Here is a 22937-nt window from a genome sequence, read left to right as displayed (position 1 = left end):
TCATCAAAAAGTAAGCTTTGGGAATTACTAACATTCACTTTTTAACTGAGTTGAAAAATAAAATTTGAAAAACAACACTCCATTAGTCATCTTAATATTTTTATTTCATTTAGTAAAACAAACTAATAATAATATTGTAGATAAAATGCAAGTTAAAATTGAGTTATCAGATACATAATCAACTTCATTTCTGATGATCTTTCATTTCTTTAGCTTTTTGCTCAGTTTCTCAGTATTGTTATAAATAGAGAGCTAGTGTCAAAATAAGGAACACCTAAATTCAAGTTCTGTATATGACATACTGACTATGTGACCTTTGATGAGCTACTTAATGGGTCACTGTAACAGGAAATCTTCTGAGAATATAAACTGCAGGAAAATTGTTGACTCACACTAAAGAAGGAGGAAATTATAGGCCTGGACCAAAAAAGAAAAAAAAAACTGTCCTGCCCTGCTGCCTCTCACAGAAATGAGCTTAGAAATGAAGTCACTAATTGGTTATTTGTCTAAACAAATCAGCCTGTTTTAGTCCCAGTTGTTAATCAGTGTGTGTATGTGTGTGTGTGTGTGTGTGTGTGTGTGTGTATGTAGTCAGTAAATGAACTCCAAGTTGTAAAAAATTTAAAAAAGGAAAAAATTGAAGGTAATAAAAAACATAGATATGCATATAATTCTAAGGAAGATTTAACATTTTTAAAAATTGGAGCACAGTTTACAGTTATTTCCAATTCCTAGTGTAATACTCAATATATAATAGGTTCTTTAAGAATGTTTTTTGGTTGATTGATAACTCAGCTATATTCTTTCTTTTCTGTCTCATATCTAGCCATCAGAGATGAAAAAAAAAAAATGAGTCTTTAGGGAAGTTAATTTCCCTTTTTTTTTTAAACTCCAATTTAACGATGTCTTGTTTCTTTCTCCAACCCCAAGCACTACAAAGGCATTGTTTTTGGTAATTAATTTATGTGCTCTTATATTTCTTGGTCTCAGTTGCCTTTAATATCATTAAAGTGGATTTGTAAGATACAGTTGATCAAGACTCCCCTCAGCTATTAATATTAAGTGGGTTATATAAACCTCAGAAATATTTAACCAAAGTAGAAATTAATTTTAAAAAAGGAATGTGGATAACAAAACTGAAAAAATTACTTTCTTTAATAATTTAAAATTTCATAGCTTCTACAAGCTCTGAGACAGGATACTGAAATAAAAGTTCACCATAAATACCCTTTTATTCACCAGTGAATTCAGCAGCTTTGTGATTGCTTTGTATTCCTAATGGAAATAATGCGCATTTAACATGATATAATTATCTATTTAACCAAATTATGCTACTCTTATTCTTCCTCCTGCTCCCTTTTCCTTCTTCTCTGTCATGTTTCTTAAATTATTTTTTTGGTCAGAAATCTACTGGCATAATTAAATTTGAGCTAATCTAGGCACAGGCTTTGACTCTTAAAATGGTGTGTTTTGTTTTTTGTTTTTGTTTTGTATTTTTGAGAGAGATAGAGCTACTTAATTATTTCTGCATGAAGCATTTACTGTGCCACAGATGGAAATTTGCAATACCGGAAGTTTGTGCTTTAATCCATTAAAAAACAAGTCATTGAGTTCTCTCCTTGGGGCTTCAAAAGGCAATAGCCATTGTCAAAGACTACCTAATATTACCATTCAAATAGTTATAACATAGTTTTAAAAAACCATCAACAACAAATTATTGAGATTAGCTTCATTAAGCAAGTCAGAACTGTCCTGGGATAATGCAGCTGGAAGAGACTTTGAAGATCATCCACTCCCACTACCTCATTTTACACATTAGGAAGATAAGACCCAGAGGGTTATTCAAAAATATTTTATGATTTTGTTCAAAATGTAATTGCTGGGACAGATGGAGGATAGAGACTTTTCAAGTATCTGTTTCTCAAATAGCTTTTAAAATGTTATTTGTTAACCAGGATAAAAACAATATGTGATTTTAGTTCAATAACATTAAAAACAAAACATTGCTATGTAAAAGCTGCTTGATTTCAGTAAACACTCCTAAAAGTGACAACTGTATAACCATCCAACTTAAAAACACAAACAAAAATTTACCTCCTCAGAGGTTAGATGACCCACTTGTTATATATTCCTATTTTTTCTGTTCTCCATTAATTTTTTGTTATTACAGTCCAGGCAATAAGCATTTATTAAGCACTTACTATGTGCCATGTACTGTGCAAAGTGTTGAGGAATACAAAGAAAAATAAAGAACTGTGATTGCTTTCAAGGAGCTCACAGTCTAAAGAGGAGAAGGGAGAGAGAACAATTTACAAATGAGATGTATGAAGACAAAATTTGAGATAATTAATAATTAAATTGGGGATATTAATAAAAATCATTAATGAGAGATATACCATACCAAAAAATGTACCTACAGAAAATGCAGTGTCAATATAAGGTAATCTCAGAGTAAAGGCAAAAGCTTTTATTAAGTGGAAAAGGAGAGACTTGTAGTTCTTCCCCACCCCCACCAAACTACTACCTTGCTGGGGGGAAAAAAGCACCTTATATTTATTTTGTTTGTACTTATGTGTGTTCATATTGTCTGCCAAGAATGTAAGCTTCCTGAGAGTAGGCACTTTCATTTTTGCTTTCATATTACAAATCTAATTCAGTGCCTGACATCGTTTTAGTGCTTAATTAATGTTTGCTTATTGATTAAATTATTGATAAGGAAACAGAGGATCAATTAGGCATGGTGACGGCTATGAAGGAACTCCACATCTTCTGGCTCCCAGGAGGGAAGGCTCCTCCTCAAGACAAAAACTCTTCAGAATCATTAAACTTTATTCAGCTCATGAAGTGATTGGAGATAGATTTGGTATATTCCTTCACAATTGGAATTTGTCTGATACCCTAAACTACCAGGTCCATCTGGCTGAGATTTTATTGTTGTTGTTCTTGTCATTATCATTATTATTTGGAAATGAGCTAGAGCTTAATAACAGGTTAAATGGCAAAACTATCTGTTCATTTACTCCATTTTTTCTTTGTCTAAACAATTTGTCCCAAAAACTTACTTAATACAATCATTAGGAATCTAATACATATAGTATTCTAATAACGCAAATAAGACTTCAGTGTCAGTAGTAAAGATTCTTTCAGAGACATGACTCTACTTCACAGACAATCATTCACTTCTTAGCAATAAAGCTCTCTCTTTATTCCATAATTATTTCTCACTAGAAGACAAATGTGAAAGTCAGTATGGAATAGTGGATGAGGAAGACATACTAGCTAGGTCACTGTGAACCCAGATAATTATCTTCTTGATGCCCCCAGGCAATTCCTATAAACTATAATTTATAGAAGAGTTGCCAAAAAAATGCAACTTTCATGCCTATTTATTCCCAAACTTAAATGGGTCTGTGTCAAACAGAAAATGAGGTTCCATTTGTAAATCAGTATCTTAAAATATAAATATTGTTAAAGTCTTGTCTCTCTTTATGAAGCTAACACGAATGCTCAGGAATAGATATGAGATGATGTAACTTTAGGACCTTAAAGTTTGTCACTCTTTGGTCTAGTGAAAAAAAGAGGTTTGGTTTGGCTCCTTTGAGATGATCTATGTACAACTGATATTTTATGGAGTACTCAGAAGTCAACACATGCTAATGACTCTAAAAATCTACATTTTTCTTTTTGGAGAGTGAGTCAATAAATTCAGTGGCCACTCATAAACCCAATCCCACTGTTGATCAATACAGAAGCTTCAATCTGCTCCTTTTCTGATCTTCGCTGCCTAAGCAGCTCCTTAATCCCAACATCTTACCATATTGGTGGTAAACAATGCAAATACCCAAATAACTTTAGCCTATTGCAGCTGAAAATCCTGGAATTCAAGGGATCCATCAGCTTCAACCTCCCTAGTAGCAGGGATTACATATGTACATCCATCATGGCCTTATATATTTATCAAAATGAATTGTATTGATAACTTTTATTTTTATACAATTTACATTTCCCAGTTTTGTCCTCCTCAAGGGAGGTAATAATGGTAATATATAATATTAGTTATCATATACATAAAATAGTATGTAGAATTCTGCTTTGAAAAATTTTGCGTAATTTTTCCTCATTTAATTTGATACAACAAACCTGTAAGTGGATGTTATTACTAACCTTATTTTTACAAATGAGAGTGAGACAGATTAAATGATTTGTCCATGGACAGGCAAGATAGTAATTGTCTGAGGAAAAATTGTGTTGAAGGTACAATTTGGAAGGATTGACTTCAAGTTTGGTACTCTATGAGCTGATCACATATATCAAAGAATAAAAAAGAGAGGGAAGATAGTTCAACAAAACAAACAAATGTATCCAAAAAGTTTGCCATCATGTTGAGTGTTTTACCTTCCCATGCCCCCATAAAGAGGTTTTTCATATATCTTTTTTGTGTGGTTCACATCATGATATCAATAACAAAGGTTTGCATTTCTTCTGCTATTATTCAAAAAGAAGTTGTTCACAATATCTTCAATTTCTTTCTTTTCAGATGGAAAACTTGGAAGCTGAAACTGCTCCACTGCCATAACAAGGTCTCCTGCTCAAGGTCAAAGCAAATAGACACCAGCACCACTGTCTGAGCAGGTTGCATTGAGAATGTATAGAAGGGACTGGTGTCTGGAAGGGAAATGTCTGCTTCCTGAGGCAGCAGACTTTCTGTTCCTCTCTGACAACTCTTCTTTATACATCTGAAGGGTATTTAACCTGTGGCAAGCAATCAGAAGGAAGGGGACAGGCTGCTTAGCTTTGTAGGAAAGTATACATAGTCATGAAGACTAGACCCACTATGGCTAAACCATGCTGTGGTATGTGAATTATGGTCAACTCAACAAATGATTAATAATGCCTGTATATAGTCCTTAATTTTCATATAAATATGTGTGACCACATCCATGAAAATGCCATTCATTAGTGTATCTACCACAGTAACGTGTATGGTGAAAGCTACCTCTGAGCATCAAAGTACCTTTTTGTAAAAAGGTCAAATCTTATTAATGTTTGATGAACAAAAAACATATATGTACACACTCATACATATACATATGTATGTATGTCTTTGACACTGACTAAAGATGAGCTTTTAGTTAGTGCCAGGATTTTTGTTTCTTTTGCATTTTGGGGGGTCTATTATTTTATTGTTGTTTCCCCTCACTGGATTCTCCCATCAAAGCATAGCTGTATGATTGCACCAGAAGGAGAGGAGCACACAACTGGCAATCTGGAAAAGGACAATGTGTCAGCAGCAGAAAGGTAAATTCTCGGGTGCATTCAAAGCACTCATCTTTTTCATAAGAGCTATAATGAGTATTTTTCCACTCTTACCCTTATGGCAATTTTGCTTCCCAATTGTGCAATCATCTCTCTCCCGTGCAAGTATACTCAAAAGGCCTATCATCAAACTTATCACTTTGTCTGTGAATGTAACCAACCATTACAGTGCATTCTTCTCAGCATTGTCTTCCAAATTGTCTCCTGCGTATATTATTTTCTTTTTTTTTACTCAGCTCAGAACATTTATGCTTCTTTTATGTCAGTGTTTTAAAATGACAGTGGTTCTCTTAACTGTGCATTGGTTGCCAGAGCACTTTATATTTTTCAAAGTGAGTACTGATCAGCTAGAGTAGGATACAAGATGTAAAATTCTGCTAATCCCAGAGACAATCAGTGATCATTTGGTCACATCTGTATAGGTACCAAATGTGGAACGGTGATTGCAGTAGGGCTAAAAATATCTGGTAACCAGAGACATTGCCATGAAGGCTATGCCCTGTAAAATAGTGTAACCTGTAAAATAGTGTAATGTTTTAGTTTCCTTGATCTTTGATGTGCTTTGTGTCTCACTTTAGAAAAAAAATCATTATGTATGTAGAAACCTCCCAAAAATATTGCCTTCTTAGACTCTTACATAGCACAAGGCCAAGTGGAGATTTGGAAATTGCCCATTTCATTTCTTCTATGTAGAATCCAAATCAGATCATTCCTGCCAAAAGATAATCCACATTGCAGCCTTTGTCGACATTGATCAAGTGGACCAGATAAATCTTAGCTCTATGTGAAGGCAGAGCCTGAGGGAACAATGCTGGCTGGCTTCCCCAGAGAAAATGTTAAGCAGTGGAATTCCAGGTCTTTAAGTCATTGCCCCTGACTGGAGACTTGTCAACGACCTGGACTAAAGTTTCCCTGAGACTGCCAGAAGTAGTATCTTTAATTGAATGTGACTAATCTAACAAGACTTGTCCACAAATTTGGAATCTAGACTACTGGTTTCATGAAGACAATGGTGGTGAATTTGATGGTATAAAATCTGGTAGAATGTTTGTGCACATTCATGTTCACAGATTATGAAAGTGTATACTAGGTAAGGAAAATCAAGTCTAGATGTGTGCCTTAATGATTCCTTCTGACAAGAATTGCCACCTTTGCTTCAAAACTTACAGGGAGCAAGATCAATGGCCTGGCATCTCTCAACCTGTCTATTCTGGAATAAATGTACATTCTTTTGAGGATTATTATTTTTAATATCAGAATAATTCAAAGGCTATTTTTAAACAAAGAATGAGAAAAATATGTGTGTATGCATGTATAGATACATATATACATATACATATTGCAAGTAAGCAACTTTTTTCATAGCAACCAATAAAGAAAGTGACTAATTTTCTTGAACTATATTGATGTCAATGCTTCAAGGACTTAGAATTTCATTGATATAGTTATTCCTTCTACTACTATCTTTATTGAGGAAATACTCCTGAGTTATCAGTGTGTCAGAAAATTGACTTTATTCTTAATATATTCAAGTCTCTATAGACTATTTAAGGTTAAGGACAGCAGAACAACAACCTAAGCTGAACAATACAATAGGGTTTTTTAAATTCTCATTCATGATGTGGTGTGATGCTTAATGAATTGATGTTTCTAAAGAAAATACATCATTTTGTCTTTGTTCTTACTTCACAGTCAACCTATTGAATTATTTTTCTATTCAAAAAGACCATTCAAAAAATGGTCACAATAGAAAATGGCTAAGAGCAAATTTTGACCTCAAAATGAAAGCATCTGGAAATTTAGTTTAGAACCGGGGGTTGTGAGTAGGAAGATGCATTTTATTGTTTACTCTCACTCAGTCTCTACCATACCTTTGTCCCTGTTACTATTCCCTTACCCAACATCACTGACTATATCAGGGCAAAAAATCTTGGAGGCTATGCCATTCTCCCAAGATTAAGTTCCCAAAAGAGGACCTTGCTTAGTTCTTATTCTCAACTCTTTATAAGAATAAGTAATATTTGGCTTTCCATGATTGCCTACTTCTCACATGCAGAGAGGGATACAAAAATACCAAGAGTAAGGGAAACTTCCTATATCTACCAGAATTCCTGATACAAATAATAAAATCACAGAATTTGAGAAATGAAAGGAATTTCAGGAGCTATCAAGGTCAACCCATACATGAAAGGAATCCCCACTGTAAAATATCTGATAATTGGTCATGCACTCACTGCTTGAAGACCTCCAGAGAAAAATAACTTGCCAATTCTTTCCATTTTTTGGACAGATCTAATTTTTAGGAAGTTTTTGCTTTTCATTAAGCCTAAATCAGCCTCTGTATACCTCCCAACTACTCCTCCAGATTCTACCTTCTGTGGACACAAACAATGAATGTAATCCGTTTTCTATATGATAGTTGTCAAGTAGTTGATGATTTGTTAACTGGTCATGTCTCTCTAAGTCTTTTCTTCTCCAAACTTAATATTTTAAGTTTCTTCCACTGATCCTCATATAAAATATTGAGGCTCTTCATCGTTCTTTGTTGCTTTCTTTGGGACATTCTTCAAATTTTTAATGTCTTTCTTGAACAATGGAACCCATAAATAAATACAATATTCCAGGTGAGATTTGATGAAAGCAGAGTACAGTAGGACTATACTTTCCTATTTCTGCAAGATATTCCTCACTTAATGAAACTCAAATCAACATTAGCTTCTTTTGCTATGAGTTCACACTGCCAACTATATTGAGTTTTCAGTTCACTAAAATAGTCACATCTTTTCTTTCAAACAACTGCCATCTATTGTCTGCTCATCTCATATTTGTGAAATTGCTTTTTTGTACTCAAGTGCAAGATTTTACATATATTTCTATTAAATTTTATTGTATATTCATCTCATTCCTCTAAACTGTCAGGATTCTTTTGGAATATGATCCTGTCATTCAGTGTTTATTCTTTCCAGCTTTGTGTCATCTTCAAATCTGATGAGTATACCATCTATGCTTTGATTCAAGTCTTTGATAAAACTATGGAGCAGCAAAGGCCTAATCACAGATTCCTAGATTATTCTAATGCAGGCTTCCTGCTATGTTGATATCAAGTCATTAAAAATTATTCGTTAAGACCAGCCACCCAGAAAGTTCTGAATCCAACTGATCACATTATTATCTAATCCATTATCTCTTCATCTTCTCCCTAAATATGACATGAGATACTTCATCAAAAACTTTGCTCCCAGAACTGTCAAAGATTAAGAGTTAGGAATTTCCAGTTCACCAAGTGCAGACTACCAATCATTTCAGGGACCCCTTCTGGAGAGACTAAAAAGCATTTGCTTCTATTGCTTCTGTTGAATTAACAAAAAATAGTGAAGATTGTCATTTCTAAGTTCAACAATGGCATTATCTAAAGCAAAGAACAGACTTTAGATTTTGCAGTTTCTCAAAATACTTATAAAAATGGAAAATTGACAGGTGGTCATATTAAAAATGAAGTATGCTCTCCTAAGAAACATCTATGAATTTTAGATGAAATTTAGATTGCTGTTTTTAAAAACAAATTAATTCATTTCCATAGTCTGAATTTTGAAAGTAACATTTTTCTCTATTCATAGATTCTGATATTCACAAGGTACTCAGTTAAGGCTATAGAAAAGGGACAAACAAAATTCCATTTTCAGAGTTCTCACATTAGGCTTCAGAAAACCAGAATTTTGACATAACCTAAATCTGCTTCCATAGATAACAATGACCCTGCAGCATTTAGCTAAGAAAACTAAAGACTGGGAAGAAAGTTTCCTTCCGGTTAAAACCTAGGTGATGATTCCCCAGGGCCTTTGGGGTATTAGGTAGGCTACTTTATTCATTTCTAACTGCAGGGAATTCATATTTTGCCAGTATTTGTTTAACCATGCTTATCTTAAGAGCTTTAGAGGAAACTAATGTACTGAATAGAGATGGCCCTGAAGTCAGGAATACCTAAGTTCAAATCCTGCCTAGGACATAAATCTGACTGGATGACTAGTCAAATCAACCTCTGTACTCTAGGAAATTCTCTTAAAATTATAACCTATAGAAACTGTATCATTATCGGAGGATGTATCCTCTACTGATAAAATCACAGTTCTATTCTTTTTCTCAAAGAATATAGATATTTTGTTAACAAAGGCTTTCCCTATATGCATTTGTAAAACAATCTACTATAGAGCCTTCCCAACTACACTTGTGTATCTAGCCTCTCTCAAGGGATTCCAGAAGTAGACATGTCCCAAATATCCAGGTTGAAGTATACCAAAATCCAGGCTTTCTTTTAAGCTTAGGCTCCTGTTCATAGTTCATTAAATATTATCCTAATCCTGACCCTGAACAGTCAAGCATTCCCCACGGTGGGCTGTGATAGTTCTTGAGCTTTCACAACTAACAAGCTATTTTGGCAAGATCATTAATCTCCTTACATGGTATACATCTCAAATGTTGCCATCTTCCATCACCACACAAAAAGGACCTCTTGAGGCAGCTAGATGGTACAGTAACCCCAATTGCCTCAGAGAAAGAAAGAAAGAAAGAAAGAAAGAAAGAAAAGAAAAGAAAAGAAAAGAAAAGAAAAGAAAAGAAAAGAAAAGAAAAGAAAAGAAAAGAAAAGAAAAGAAAAGAAAAGAAAAGAAAAGAAAAGAAGAAAGGAAGGAAGGAAGGAAGGAAGGAAGGAAGGAAGGAAGGAAGGAAGGAAGGAAGGAAGGAAGAAAAAATGTAAGGAAAGGAAAATATGAGTCATATGAATTTGAGAATAATGGGTCAAGTGGATCAAACCTCTGTTTTCATCCATTCATTTGTAGATGTAAAGAATACCAAATAAGAAAGTTCCAAGAGAAAGAATGTGTATGTATGACTCTGCATGTGTGTGTTTAATGAAGTTTATGAAGAATGCTGTAGTCCTCATCCACCAACAAAGCACAAGGAAATGAGATCTATGAGAAGTGGCCTTAATGGGCAGGAAAAAACCAGCAATGACTTAACACTTCCAGTCAAACCTCAGAGAAGGAGGGGAGTGGAGGGAAGTTGTATTTGTTCACCATAATGCTAAGAAACATTTGCAGAACCCCAATACCAATTCAGGGCTGCCTTTCCCTGGTTTCATTTTGGGGAGAGCCTTCCAGAGTGTGAGGTCATTCACGTTTTGCTTCCCATTACAACATTTATATATTGAATAAGTTGTTGTGATATAAGGATAATCAAGTTCAGACTACTGTAAGGATTCCTGATTAGATAGAAGACCCTCTCCCACCCAGAATATGTAAGAATGAGTTGAGAAGGTCAAGATCATGGCTACAGTTTTGACCAGGACTAATGGTTAAATGTGAAGATGTAAACATCATTGAATTCTGTAGAGCAATCAGCAGTTGAGCCTTCTATTCCCCCCCCAAAAAAAGAAAAAGTTTAGAAGGCTGTTATTTCCATAAAATTTATTTTATAAAGACTAAGGGATTTGATTTAGTATTTTATGATTTTCTTAGTCAAATATCACTTATGACTTTTCTTTTTTTTGACCTTGCTGCAGCAGCAACATGGTATAGTAGAAAGATTCCTATTTGTAAAGTCAGTTTGAATCATCCCACTTCTCCTGCCTAGATCACTCCTTCAAAACAAGTGTTACTGACCTTTGTTATCTAAACCACAGTAAGACTGAGATCTTCAATGGCAGCTTTTGGTCATTTTATTAGCCTCAATTTCACCAGACAATTGCAGACAATCTACCTTGATTTGACTGTAGAGATCTAACCAGAGAGCTCAAGCTGCTATATTTTTAATGATTATATAAAAGAGAATTTACACTGATCAGGTTATTCTCATTACTTCTTGGCTCCCTACTAGGTGGAAAAACTGATTCAAATCACCACCTGTCTGTCTGCCTCCTCCGGTTTCACTGCAGGATTCCTTTCAGAAAGCAGGAAAACAACAATAGCTTCCCACGTTTCTCTTTTGGTGTAATGTATGGGCTAGTCAAATCTACTTACCTAGAGCACAGACAGGATTACAACAGTAGTGACCAGTCAATCTTTTTGTAGTATCAGTGCCAATTTAAACTTTTTCAAAGAAAATTGATTGGTCTAGGTGTCTGCAGGGACTCATGGGAGCCAAAAGATATGGTACCTAACCTATTCAACTTTCCATTGTGACTAATGTATTTATTTACAAGAGATAACATAAAATCAAGTTATTTCTAGAGTTTTGTAAACTTAATGTTTACAAACAGATAAACATGTTAAATATTCTCTTATTTTTCTTATAACTTATGAATGTTATCTATGATATCCAATAGGATTAGGGGAAAAAACATCATAACAGTATATACATTCCAGTATTTTGTTTTATTTTATATTACTAGAAGGACTCTATTTACAAAGAAATATAAGCATCTAAATTGTTTCCTATTTTCTCTTCATTATGAAATCCCTCTTTTTGGAGAAAGATGGAAAGGCTAAATCTCTTTACAATGAAGACTACCCCCAATAAAATCTCTCAATAATCAGATTCCCAAAGTCAAGTCAACATCCTCTCTCTCTCTCTCTCTCTCTCTCTCTCTCTCTCTCTCTCTCTCTCTCTCTCTCTCTCTCTCTCTCTCTCTCTCCTCCCCTCTTTCCTTCCTCCACTCCCCGTGGAATGGGGGAAGACAATCAGGATTAAATGACTTGCTCAGAATCTTAGCAAGTATCTGAAGCTGGATTGGAATCCAGGTTTTCCTTGATTTTAAGGCCGGTGTTCTATTTGCTGTATCATCTAGTTGCCCTGTCCTATTTATTTCAAATGACATCCTGTTTACTACAAAATACCACTATGACAAAATATATTGAGTAGTCCATAAACATTCTTATTCATGGGAGCTGTCCTCTATTACTGAACCTGATTGTTAGGCATCTCTCATGCACTTCCACTGACTCTTGAATTTGACTGTTTCTATAACTAGTATCCTCATGAAAAATTATCTCTCTAAAAGGAAAAGAAGACCAGCAGAATTTTGCACCAGAAAGATCTTTGGATTTGGAGTAGGGTTTTTGAGTGAGAGGAGATGAAGTCAAGGCTGCTTGGATTCTGAGGTCTGAGGTCTGAGGACCTTTACTAATTAGTTACATGACTTTAGGTGGATCATATAACTTTTCCCAGCCTCACTTTCCTGATCTGCAAAGTGAAGATAAAAATAGAACCTACTTCATAGATTTGTTGTGAAAATAAAATGAAATATTTTATGTAAAGTGCTTTGCAAAAATTAAGGTGTTATTTAAATGTTCAATATTATTATGATTAATTTAGACACTGATATATACCACCATTGAGACCTAGCTGGACCAGTGAAAATGAAGAATACTAATCTTCCTGAGTTCAAATATGGCCTCAGACATTTACTAGTTGTGTGATCTTGAGCAAGTCATTTAACCTGTTTGCTTCAATGTCCTCATCTGAAAATCAACTAGAGAAGGAAATAGCAAACTATTTCAGTATCCTTACCAAGAAAACTCCTGATATGGTCACAAAGAATTGGACATGACAGAAATGACTCAACTAAAATTTATTACCTGTGTAATTTTGCACCAGTCATTCATTCTGCCTGGACTACTCTTTCTTCACCTATCAAATGAAGGGGTTGGATTAGATTTTGTCCAAAGTCCCTACCTTCTCTAAATGGTATGAATTCTATGAAATATGAGGCAATAACATGGTTATGCTCTTGCTTTCTACCTAATTACAAAGAAAAAATAAAACCACTGAAAAATCAGTTCATCTTTTAGTATCAGTCATGAAGATACCTCTGCTCCATAGTTTGATCTGACTTCCCTTTGCAGAAATGTTGTGTTGTTGAGCAATTACCAGCAAAAATAGGAAAGAGGATATTACATTCCATTTGGGAATAGAAAAAGGAAAGAATTATAGTGAATGAAAACTTCCCAGATCAACAACCCAATCAAGCTACACACACATAAACACATACACATGCACACACACATGCAAGCATACATTCACACAATGAGAGGCTAGTTGGTGCAATGGACAGAATGCATGCTGGAACTGGAGTCAGGAAGACCTGACTCTTAAAACCCAACCTCAGACTCTACTTAATGTGTGGTATTGGGCAAATCCCTCTCTTGATCTCAGTTTCCTCATCTATAAAATGGCAATAATAATATTATGCTTTTGCATTGCTGTAATGATCATATAAAGTTATAACTATAAAGTACTTTGAAAACCTTGAATGTTAGTTACTAAGATTCTGTCTAGCAAATTAAAAAAAAATTTCTTCTGGTTTAGTGCTCCCACAATCTCTTGGGTTTCAGTTATATAACATTAATAGTGTTAGTTAAACATTATTTAAAGATATGTACCAATTTGACTGAATTCATTTTTTTAAAAGCCATAGGAATTTTTTACAAGATGACAAGTACCAGTTTGACTGAATTTCACTTTTTTAACCAATTATAAATGAAACAGGATTTGGCAGTTATCTAATTTAATTTGATTTATGCTGAACAGGCAAATATGAAAATTCAGGTCAATAACACCTCCCTCTCCCCCCCCCCCAACAAAAAAAAACTTCATCTTGAGACTTTGACATAATATTATCTTGGTTGAGTCATCAACACCATAGAACTGCAGCAGCCGGATGCAATAGAAATATGCCTGAATATGAAGTCAAACGACATATGAGTTCAAAGCTCAGTTCTTTCCATATGGGGACTTTGGGCAAGTCAATGTCCCTCTCTGGGCATTAATTTCTTCCTCAGAAATATGATATTGTTGGACCAGGTCATTAGTCATTGAGGCTCTGAATTTCTTTTTATTTCCAAATCACTCATACTACAAGTTTAAATTTATCTGAACTCCTAGGGATCATTGACCACTTCTCCTTTTTGTACAGATGAAGAAATTAAAGTCCAGAGAAGTGAACTTGCTTGCCTAAGTTTACACAATGAGGCACTGAGTCAGAATTTCACTGGAGGATTTCTGACTCTTTATCCAGTTCCTTCACCTATACAACTATATGTGTTGCTTTTAGTTAATTTTTTAAACACATCTCCATTTGTCCTATAGATATAAAGCTACAGAATAAAAAAATCAGAAATCTGGTAACACTCTCATCTGTTTATTTTTAATGGATATCTCCAATTAGATTTCAATTAACTTAAGATATGTCTCTAGAGCACTCTTTCTGCCTCCCTCCACCTTTTTTTTTTACCTGAAGCAATGAATCATTCTCTCACAAGGAATCAGGCATTTAGGACAGTGGAGTACAATCTATATTTAATTATTCCCATCACAGCAAACACCAGGACTGATGTAGTACCATACAAATCAATATATGATCACCCAATAAATACGGCCCAGGGAAGGATGCAATAAATTCTCTCCAAATGGCTGAGCCAGCCAGATCTATTATGAACCCGATATCCTTCTTGCCTTGGCAGTGCATTTCCTAGGACATTGACTCAATGAAACAATTTTTAGAAAATGAAACTAGCAGATGAATAGATACTTTAAAGCTTTCATTTTGTTGCATAGAGAAAATGAAATCCATTTTTGTGTACAAACTTTTAAAAGAAAAATTAAAAATTCTCCCTCATTGCCCATAGAAAATGCACAAAGTTAAGTTGTAGTTTTCCCTGGATATCTATTCCTGCTCTAAATATGTGATTTGAGTTAGAGTTGGAAGGAATTTAGGAAGAGCCATTTAGTCCAACACTTTCCTTTAACAGATGAGAAAACTGAGGCCCAAAACAGTGAAACACAATAAATGGATGAGATAAATGCAGGGTTCTAAACAAATAAGTAGGTGCTCTTTTTTCATAAGGTGATTTTTTTTCCCTCCCAAAGGAATGAAAAGCAATTTATTTTTTGTGGTTGTCCCATCCCCAAAATGAATTTAATATTCAAATGGTCAATAATGCTTTGATGAGTAACCACTCTGAGTAGTTGCAAGAAGAATAGTTGGGGAAGATCATGAGTTTAATGAGTTCAATAGGTTAAAGAAAGTATCCTGTGGATAATTTAGCTCAGATATTTTAAATATGGGCTACTTTTGTCCTGCTGAGCCTTTACATCCCTGACAACAAAATTGTCTCCCAATCTAAGCTCTGATTTTAAATTGAACCTTTCAACTATAGTTGACTGAAACATTGTTCATCTGAAATAACTGATTTCTTCCTTGGAAGAAACACAGAATCTTTACCAACTTGAGTTCTGACTAGAACTGACTAGAAAAGTTCTAAGCAAGAAGGATCCCAGAATATCTTTCCAGCCTAGCGTGATAGCCCTGTTACTGTTAGAGAGAAATCTTTCCAACCAGAGCATTCAAGTTATTACTAAGTAGCAACTATGGAAACATCATGGAAAAAAAATGGTTGAATGCCAGTGTTTTTAGATTCTTATGTCACATCCAAGGAAAACAATACCAAATCTTTTCAAAATAAAATGAAAAATCATAGTGAAATTTGGACATGAATTACTTTCTTAAATACTCAAAAAGGAAAGAAGAAGAAGAAGGATAAAGAGAAGGAGAAGGAGGAAAAGAGGAGAAGGAGGAGAAAGTAGAAGAAGAGGAGGAGGAGGAAAAGAAGGAGATTTTTTTTTAATTGCCATAGGAAAAATCTGGGTTTTGGGGGGTTTTGTTTTGTTTTGTTTTACCTAGTGGATAGAATACTGAGCTTGAGGTTCAAATCCTATCTGACATTAGCTGCATCACTTAATAACTTCTATAAGTCTTGATTTCCTCAATTATAAAATTCAGAAGATGAACTAGCTAACTACTAATAACTACTTTTCCAATTCTTAATCTAAGATCTATATTATGCTCCTAGAAATCAAAGACTTGACTCTAATTTTTGCTTCTGCAACATCCTGGCCATATGGTCCTGGACAAGTCACTTAATCTGCCAAGACATCAGGCAATATTCTAGGTCTTAGAAAAGTTGCTACTCTGCATTGGTAGAGGTAATTTCCAAAATGGAAGTTTTCTATATCAATGAGACCAGAAGTCAAACCAAAAGAAAAATATACCTTCCAGAGGCATTTCTGAAATTGTTCTAGAGGCATGTGTATGAAATACTAAAAGCTTTGAATTGAACATGGTTCCTTTCATTTAGTTGGTTTGGGGAATAATGTGTGCATTTTTATCAGCCTGTCCATCCTACCCTACAATGTCTTCTGAATTGTTAAGAAATGGATATCCATGCTTAGTATAATGCCAACCCTCTGTAAATTGTCACTCTTGCATTTTCAAGACATAAATGTATCTTTAGGACAAGCTGACCAGATGTAATTTTCAGAAATCTTCTGTCAAATCCTAATGCTAAAGTTGAATCCATGTATAAAGTCATCTTAGAGTACTTACAAATATCAGATCTTCATTAAATAGAGTCAATGTATCTAAAAACTAATTTTCTGCTCTTCTTATGGGTTGTATAAGTCTGTGATTATAAATCACTGAAACTTTTCATTGTGTTTTCCCACTCTGCTGGGATATATAACAATGTGTATAAATGTGCTGTGATTTTATTGCATGTTTGATATGAAAATATATACATGTACGAATAAAGGAAGGCTGAATTTAGAGGGAAGTCTGTATTTTTTCTGTATCCTAAAACAGTTTATCTTTGTCCTTTATACTTTACAAAGGATTTTAAGAAGACTGTGACATTAAAGAGGTGATGCCATGACTTGCAAGTAAATTGGATTAAATTAGTTGTGTCTCCAGCCTCACTTTCTTTTTCAGAGTCATCTAATAACAAGATATAAATCAGGATGGCCAGACCATAAAATTAAAGAAAACCTAGGCTCTAAATCAACTTTTTCTGTGTATTTTTAAAATTTTAATAATATCTTTTAATTTTCAAAATACATGAAGATAGTTTTCAACATTCATTTGCAAAATCCTGTGTTCCAAGGTGTTCTCCCTTCTTTTTTCCCCACTTCCCTCTCTCTTCCCTCCCCTAGACAACAAGCAATCCAATATATGCCAAACATGCAATTCTTCTATACATATTTCACATTTATCATAGTAAACAAGAAAAATCAGATCAAAAAGGGAAAAAGTGAAAATGAAAGAAAAAAAGAAAACAACTACAAAAAGGTGCAAATACTATGTTGAGATCCATATTCAGTCCCCACAATCTTTCTGAATGGAGATGGCTCTCTCCATCACAAGGCTATTAGAACTGGCCTGAATAACCTCATTGTTGAAAAGAGGCAAGTCCATCAGAGTTGATCATCACATAATTTTGTTGCCACTCTGTACAATGTTCTCTTGGTTCTATTCACTTCATTTAGCATCAGTTCATGTAAGTCTCTCTAGGCTTTCTGAAATCATCCTGCTGTTTGTTTCTTATAGAACAATAATATTCCATAACATTAATATACCATAACTTATTCAGCCATTCCCCAATAGATGGGCATCCACTCAGTTTCCAGTTTCTTGCCACTACAAAAAGGTCTGCTACAACATTCCATTCCAACTTCTGTCACACATTAGATGCATGATCATGAACTTAAATTTTCTTTTTTTTTTTTAAATAGCCTTTTATTTACAGGATATATGCATGGGTAACTTTACAGCATTAACAATTGCCAAACCTCTTGTTCCAATTTTTCACCTCTTACCCCCCACCCCCTCCCCTAGATGGCAGGATGACCAGTAGATGTTAAATACATTAAAATATAAATTAGATACACAATAAGTATACATGACCAAAACATTATTTTGCTCTATAAAAAGAATCAGACTATGAAATATTGTACAATTAGCTTGTGAAGGAAATCAAAAATGCAGGTGGCATAAATATAGGGATTGGGAATTCAATGTAGTGGTTTTTAGTCATCTCCCAGAGTTCTTTCTTTGGGCATAGTTGGTTCAGTTCATTACTGCTCCATTGGAAATGATTTGGTTGATCTCATTGCTGAGGATGGCCAGGTCCATCAGAACTGGTCATCATATAGTATTGTTGTTGAAGTATATAATGATCTCCTGGTCCTGCTCATTTCACTCAGCATCAGTTCGTGTAAGTCTCTCCAGGCCTTTCTGAAATCATCCTGTTGGTCATTTCTTACAGAACAGTAATATTCCATAATATTCATATACCACAATTTATTCAGCCATTCTCCAACTGATGGACATCCTTTCAGTTTCCAGTTTCTAGCCACTACAAAAAGGGCTGCCATAAATTGAACTTAAATTTTCAATGTTTCAAGCAATTCTAGAAAACTCAAAATAGCAAAAAAAAAAAAAAAAAAAGTCCAAACTTGCATTAATAGAGGTTAGTTCCTCACCAGGAGTTTTTAATTTCAACAAATTCAATTGTCTGGGTGAAAAAAAGTGTACAGGACTCCTCCATCATTCTGGTAGTGAGCTCATCAACCAACATAAAAAGGGCATTTTTAGATGACAAGTTTAGATGGCAGAATACAGAGCCTGGGGATCCAAATTCTATTAAAATGTGGAAAAGATAATGGACAATTTCTGAACTTGTGATTTGGATATTTAGCAAAGCCTTTTCATAATCATTCTTTTCCTCTAGAAGTGTTTTAACTTTAATACCAAAATGGTGATTATTGAATTGGTCTCTAAAGCTCTAACTTCTATTGCTAGTAATTGTGGAGAGATATTAAATACTTTGGGGAGCAAAAGATAATTACTTAGAGTTATATAACACTAAAATCAATTCTGTTCTATCTTTTCTAATGCGTATGTTTAACCTGCTGGTATTTGAAAATTGGAAAAAAATTCACATACAATATATTATAAACTAAATAGGATTGGGAGTAGAGTGGTCTTCAAGAACCACTAGTAGTTCAGAGTGTGAAATCCAGCTTTTACATGAATATTCATTACAATGGAAACAAATTATATAAAATAATGTATAATCATAATTTTATTACATAGAAAATGGATGGCCAACATTCATGATTTTGAAAAATAAATATTCCCAAATATGTCCCATGTCTCTACTATTGATAATGAAGATATTAGCTGAGGGGAAAAAAGTGATCCAGAATTTAAAAGATTAAAATTTTGCTTGTTCATTTGAAAGGTAGTTTAATTCCCTATTAGGAAAGCAAATGATAAGTGAGACAGAATTGTAGAGTGGAAAAAACATTGGCTCTTTAGTCAGAAGATTTGGAATCCTGCCTTTGATGTTTACTGCCTGTGTAACTGTGCTCCCTAGAGTAAACAGTTTCCTATTGGCCTCACTTTTCTCATCTGTAAATTGGAGGAATAAGTTTTGATGTCCTTCCATTAGTATAATTCCGATTTTCTTGTGATTTTTTTAGCTATTTTGATACAGGGACACAATGAACACTACTAGCTCCCCGTATGTCTTCCCAGAATCTTTACCTCCAGCAACCTGAACTGTCATTGGCTTCTTCCATCTTTGCTCTGGAAGCTAGAGGTTATAAGTGCCACAATCAACTGATGCGTGAAGAATATTGATAAGGACTAGGCTTTCCAAGAGTCCCAGAGGGGGCTGACTGGCCCTGAAGAGTCCAAAAGGGAAATTCAACCGGGAACTCTTTTTTTGAAGTATCCCTTTACTGACAAGAAATAAAGCTCTAGCTTCCCTTCCAACTTTGCCCTACTCCCCCAAGGTCAGTGCAACTCCACCAATAAAGATTGAGTCTCATAACAATGGGCTTTGAGTCAGGGTTATATTTAAATAAAATAGTAAACTATATGTTGACTCAGCTCAATTTTTCCATTTCAAAAATGGGACCACTATAATTTGAGCAAAGTAAATTACAACAATGATTAAGCAAGAATATACTAAATGCCCAGCTCTGTAATTCAATTCAAAAAGGCTTACGTATCTTTTTTGGAGGGAAAACAAGAGAAGAGAGGTGAGAGTAAGGCTGACAGCTTTGTACAGCTCTGCCTCACTTGAATGCAATTCACCGGTAAGTCAAGACTTGTAATGTCATTGATTCTTTTTGAGAATGAAGGTGTTGAGGAAAATAAATCAAAAGATACCCCCAACTGCAGTCTAGGAACAGAGGAATCTTCCAACATGGGAAGGTTGGTGGACCATGAGGCATGATTGTAAAACAAGTCTACAACACAATACAACACAAATTGGAAAGGGCCCTCTACAGTCACGTAGTCATGGGCTCATAAATGTAATACTTAAAGAAATCTTATAAGCCATCAAGTTCTCATTTAAAGATAAAGAAACTTAAGCCCAGAAAACTTAAATAACTTGTGCAAAGTCATATGGATAATAATAGAGGCTTTCCAAGTAGTCAAGAAGACTTGAATTCAACTCCAGCTTCAGATATTTAGCAGCAAGTCACTTACCTTTTGTCTGGCTCAGTTTCCTAATGGGGATAAGAATAGCACCTACTCCCAGGATTGCTGTGGTAATTAAATTAATTTTAAAAGTGCTTAGCACGGTGCCTGGAACATAGTAGACTCTTTGTCTGTCTGTCCGTCTCTCTCTCTCTGTCTCTCTGTCTCTCTCTCTCTCACACACACACACACACAGAGAGAGAGAGATACACATACATCTGACTATAAATTTCCTAGAGGGTTTTCTACTACTCCAAGCTCCCTCAACATTTTTATATACTATACATTCAAGAGAATAAAAAAAGTAGGGCAAAATCACCAATTGGGGTGAAGAGCCTCTAAAAAGAGATGGACCTTGAAGAAAGCTTTGCATTTAAATAAATAAAGGATGAAAAAGGATAAGTAATATCAACAAAGGCAAGAAGACAAAATTGTAATGTCTGGGCTAGCTTTCTGGAGGATCTCTGGATGGGCCTTGGTCTTTAGGTGGAGAAGTGATGAAGGCAGGAGGGCCACCACGAGGCTGGTCAAAGATGGAGTCTAGAGTCTTCTTTGTGTCTGTGGCTATAGCTGAGAGAGTCCTCTGTGTCTGTGACAGAGAGTCTTCTGTGTCTGAGACTCCCTTAAATATCTCAGTACAATTACATCACTACAACTGGCCATGTGCCTATTGCCCATTTCATCATGATATTAAATATATGTTTAGAGAACCATTATCTCACACTGTGTAGGTACTTAACTATAAGCATCCTGCTGTCCTTAATTCAAGTATACCTTCTCAGAGTCCTGGCCCTCTACAAAAAATGACAGCAGCATATATAGGAAACAGTAAAGAAATATTCCTGGCTGGAATGGAGAGACTATGTTGTCTCCTATAACAAGACTTCTCAAACTTTTTCAATTCCATTCCCTTTTCACCCAAGAAATTTTTACATGACCCTGGATATAGATCTCCTAATAATAAGTCATAATTTTGCAAATTCCACATTCACTTATGAGACCCCATGTGGGGTCTTGATGCACAGTTTAAGAAGCTTTGTCCTAGAAAGTAAGATTGAACCCCAGCTAAGACACATCTCTGTTTGAGTATTTGTTTGTTTTTAATGTGTGATTCTCAAAAGATTTCATCTTGACAGAGTTAAGCCTTAGTCAAAGTAAAGAGGTTTATTTCTATGCCCTTTTGAAACTTACTCTCAAAATTCTCTCTCAGCTTAGAGCACACAATAGGTCAGTCATAATACAAACTCTTGACTGGTTGCCCTGTGAGCTCTGCCAAAGTTCCCTGCAATCATATTAAATGGGTCATTAATTTTATGGCTCCTTGAAGATCTTGCTTGGAAGCACATTCTTTATTCACATCCACAAGATGGGGTTCTTTGAGGTAACTTTCCCACTCTTTGAAATCAAGTGTTTTATTTCACAGTTTTCTTCAAAGAATAGATATGTACAATTTCAAGAATATCATAAGGGTATGATGGGACCATGAATGGAGAATTGGTTATGACATGTATTGAGAAGTCATCAAAGTGAACACCACTTAAAAGCCTTTGGAATCAGAATACACACACTAATTTCACTGTTCAGCATTGAATACACAAAAAAGATTTTTTAGATGCATTTTTAATCCTTCAATGTAAATAAAAGAAAAAGCCAGGCCAACCAGCCAATGCAAAGAACTTTGATCAGAAATAATAAAAGTTAATTACTTTTACTGCATTTTTAATTTCACCAACCCAGGGGTGATGTCTCCTTGGGAAGAAAAAACAAATCATTGAATTTGACTGGTTAGTGGGATCCCAACTTATCTTTTTTTTTTTTATTTAATAGCCTTTTATTTACAGGTTATATGCATGGATAACTTTACAGCGTTAACAATTGCCAAACCTCTTGTTCCAATTTTTCACCTCTTACCCCCCACCCCCTCCCCTAGATGGCAGGATGACCAGTAGATGTTAAATACATTAAAATATAAATTAGATACACAATAAGTATACATGACCAAAACATTATTTTGCTCTATAAAAAGAATCAGACTGAAATATTGTACAATTAGCTTGTGAAGGAAATCAAAAATGCAGGTGGGCATAAATATAGGGATTGGAAATTCAATGTAATGATTTTTAGTTATCTCCCAAAGTTCTTTCTCTGGGCATAGTTGGTTCAGTTCATTACTGCTCCATTGGAAATGATTTGGTTGATCTCCTTGCTGAGGATGGCCTGGTCCATCAGAATTGGTCATCATATAATATTGTTGTTGAAGTATATAATGATCTCCTGGTCCTGCTCATTTCACTCAGCATCA

The 22937-nt window shown here is 34.8% G+C and overlaps 1 protein-coding gene across 1 annotated transcript in view; it reads left to right on the top strand.

The window, feature by feature from the left end:
• The window catches only part of OPRM1 (opioid receptor mu 1), a 49848-nt gene extending 42832 nt beyond the window's left edge, over positions 1-7016 (top strand). Inside the window, exon 4 of the mRNA XM_003769557.2 lies at positions 4538-7016. Within this exon, the coding sequence (XP_003769605.2) occupies positions 4538-4576 (39 nt within the window). The 3' untranslated portion in view covers positions 4577-7016. The remainder of the gene's footprint in view (positions 1-4537) is intronic.
• Positions 7017-22937: the final 15921 nt, after the last annotated feature.

The sequence above is a fragment of the Sarcophilus harrisii genome, chromosome 4 (genome assembly GCF_902635505.1).
Source record: "Sarcophilus harrisii chromosome 4, mSarHar1.11, whole genome shotgun sequence".
In the NCBI taxonomy this organism is placed as follows: domain Eukaryota; kingdom Metazoa; phylum Chordata; class Mammalia; order Dasyuromorphia; family Dasyuridae; genus Sarcophilus; species Sarcophilus harrisii.
This window is presented reverse-complemented; position numbering and strand designations above follow the sequence as displayed.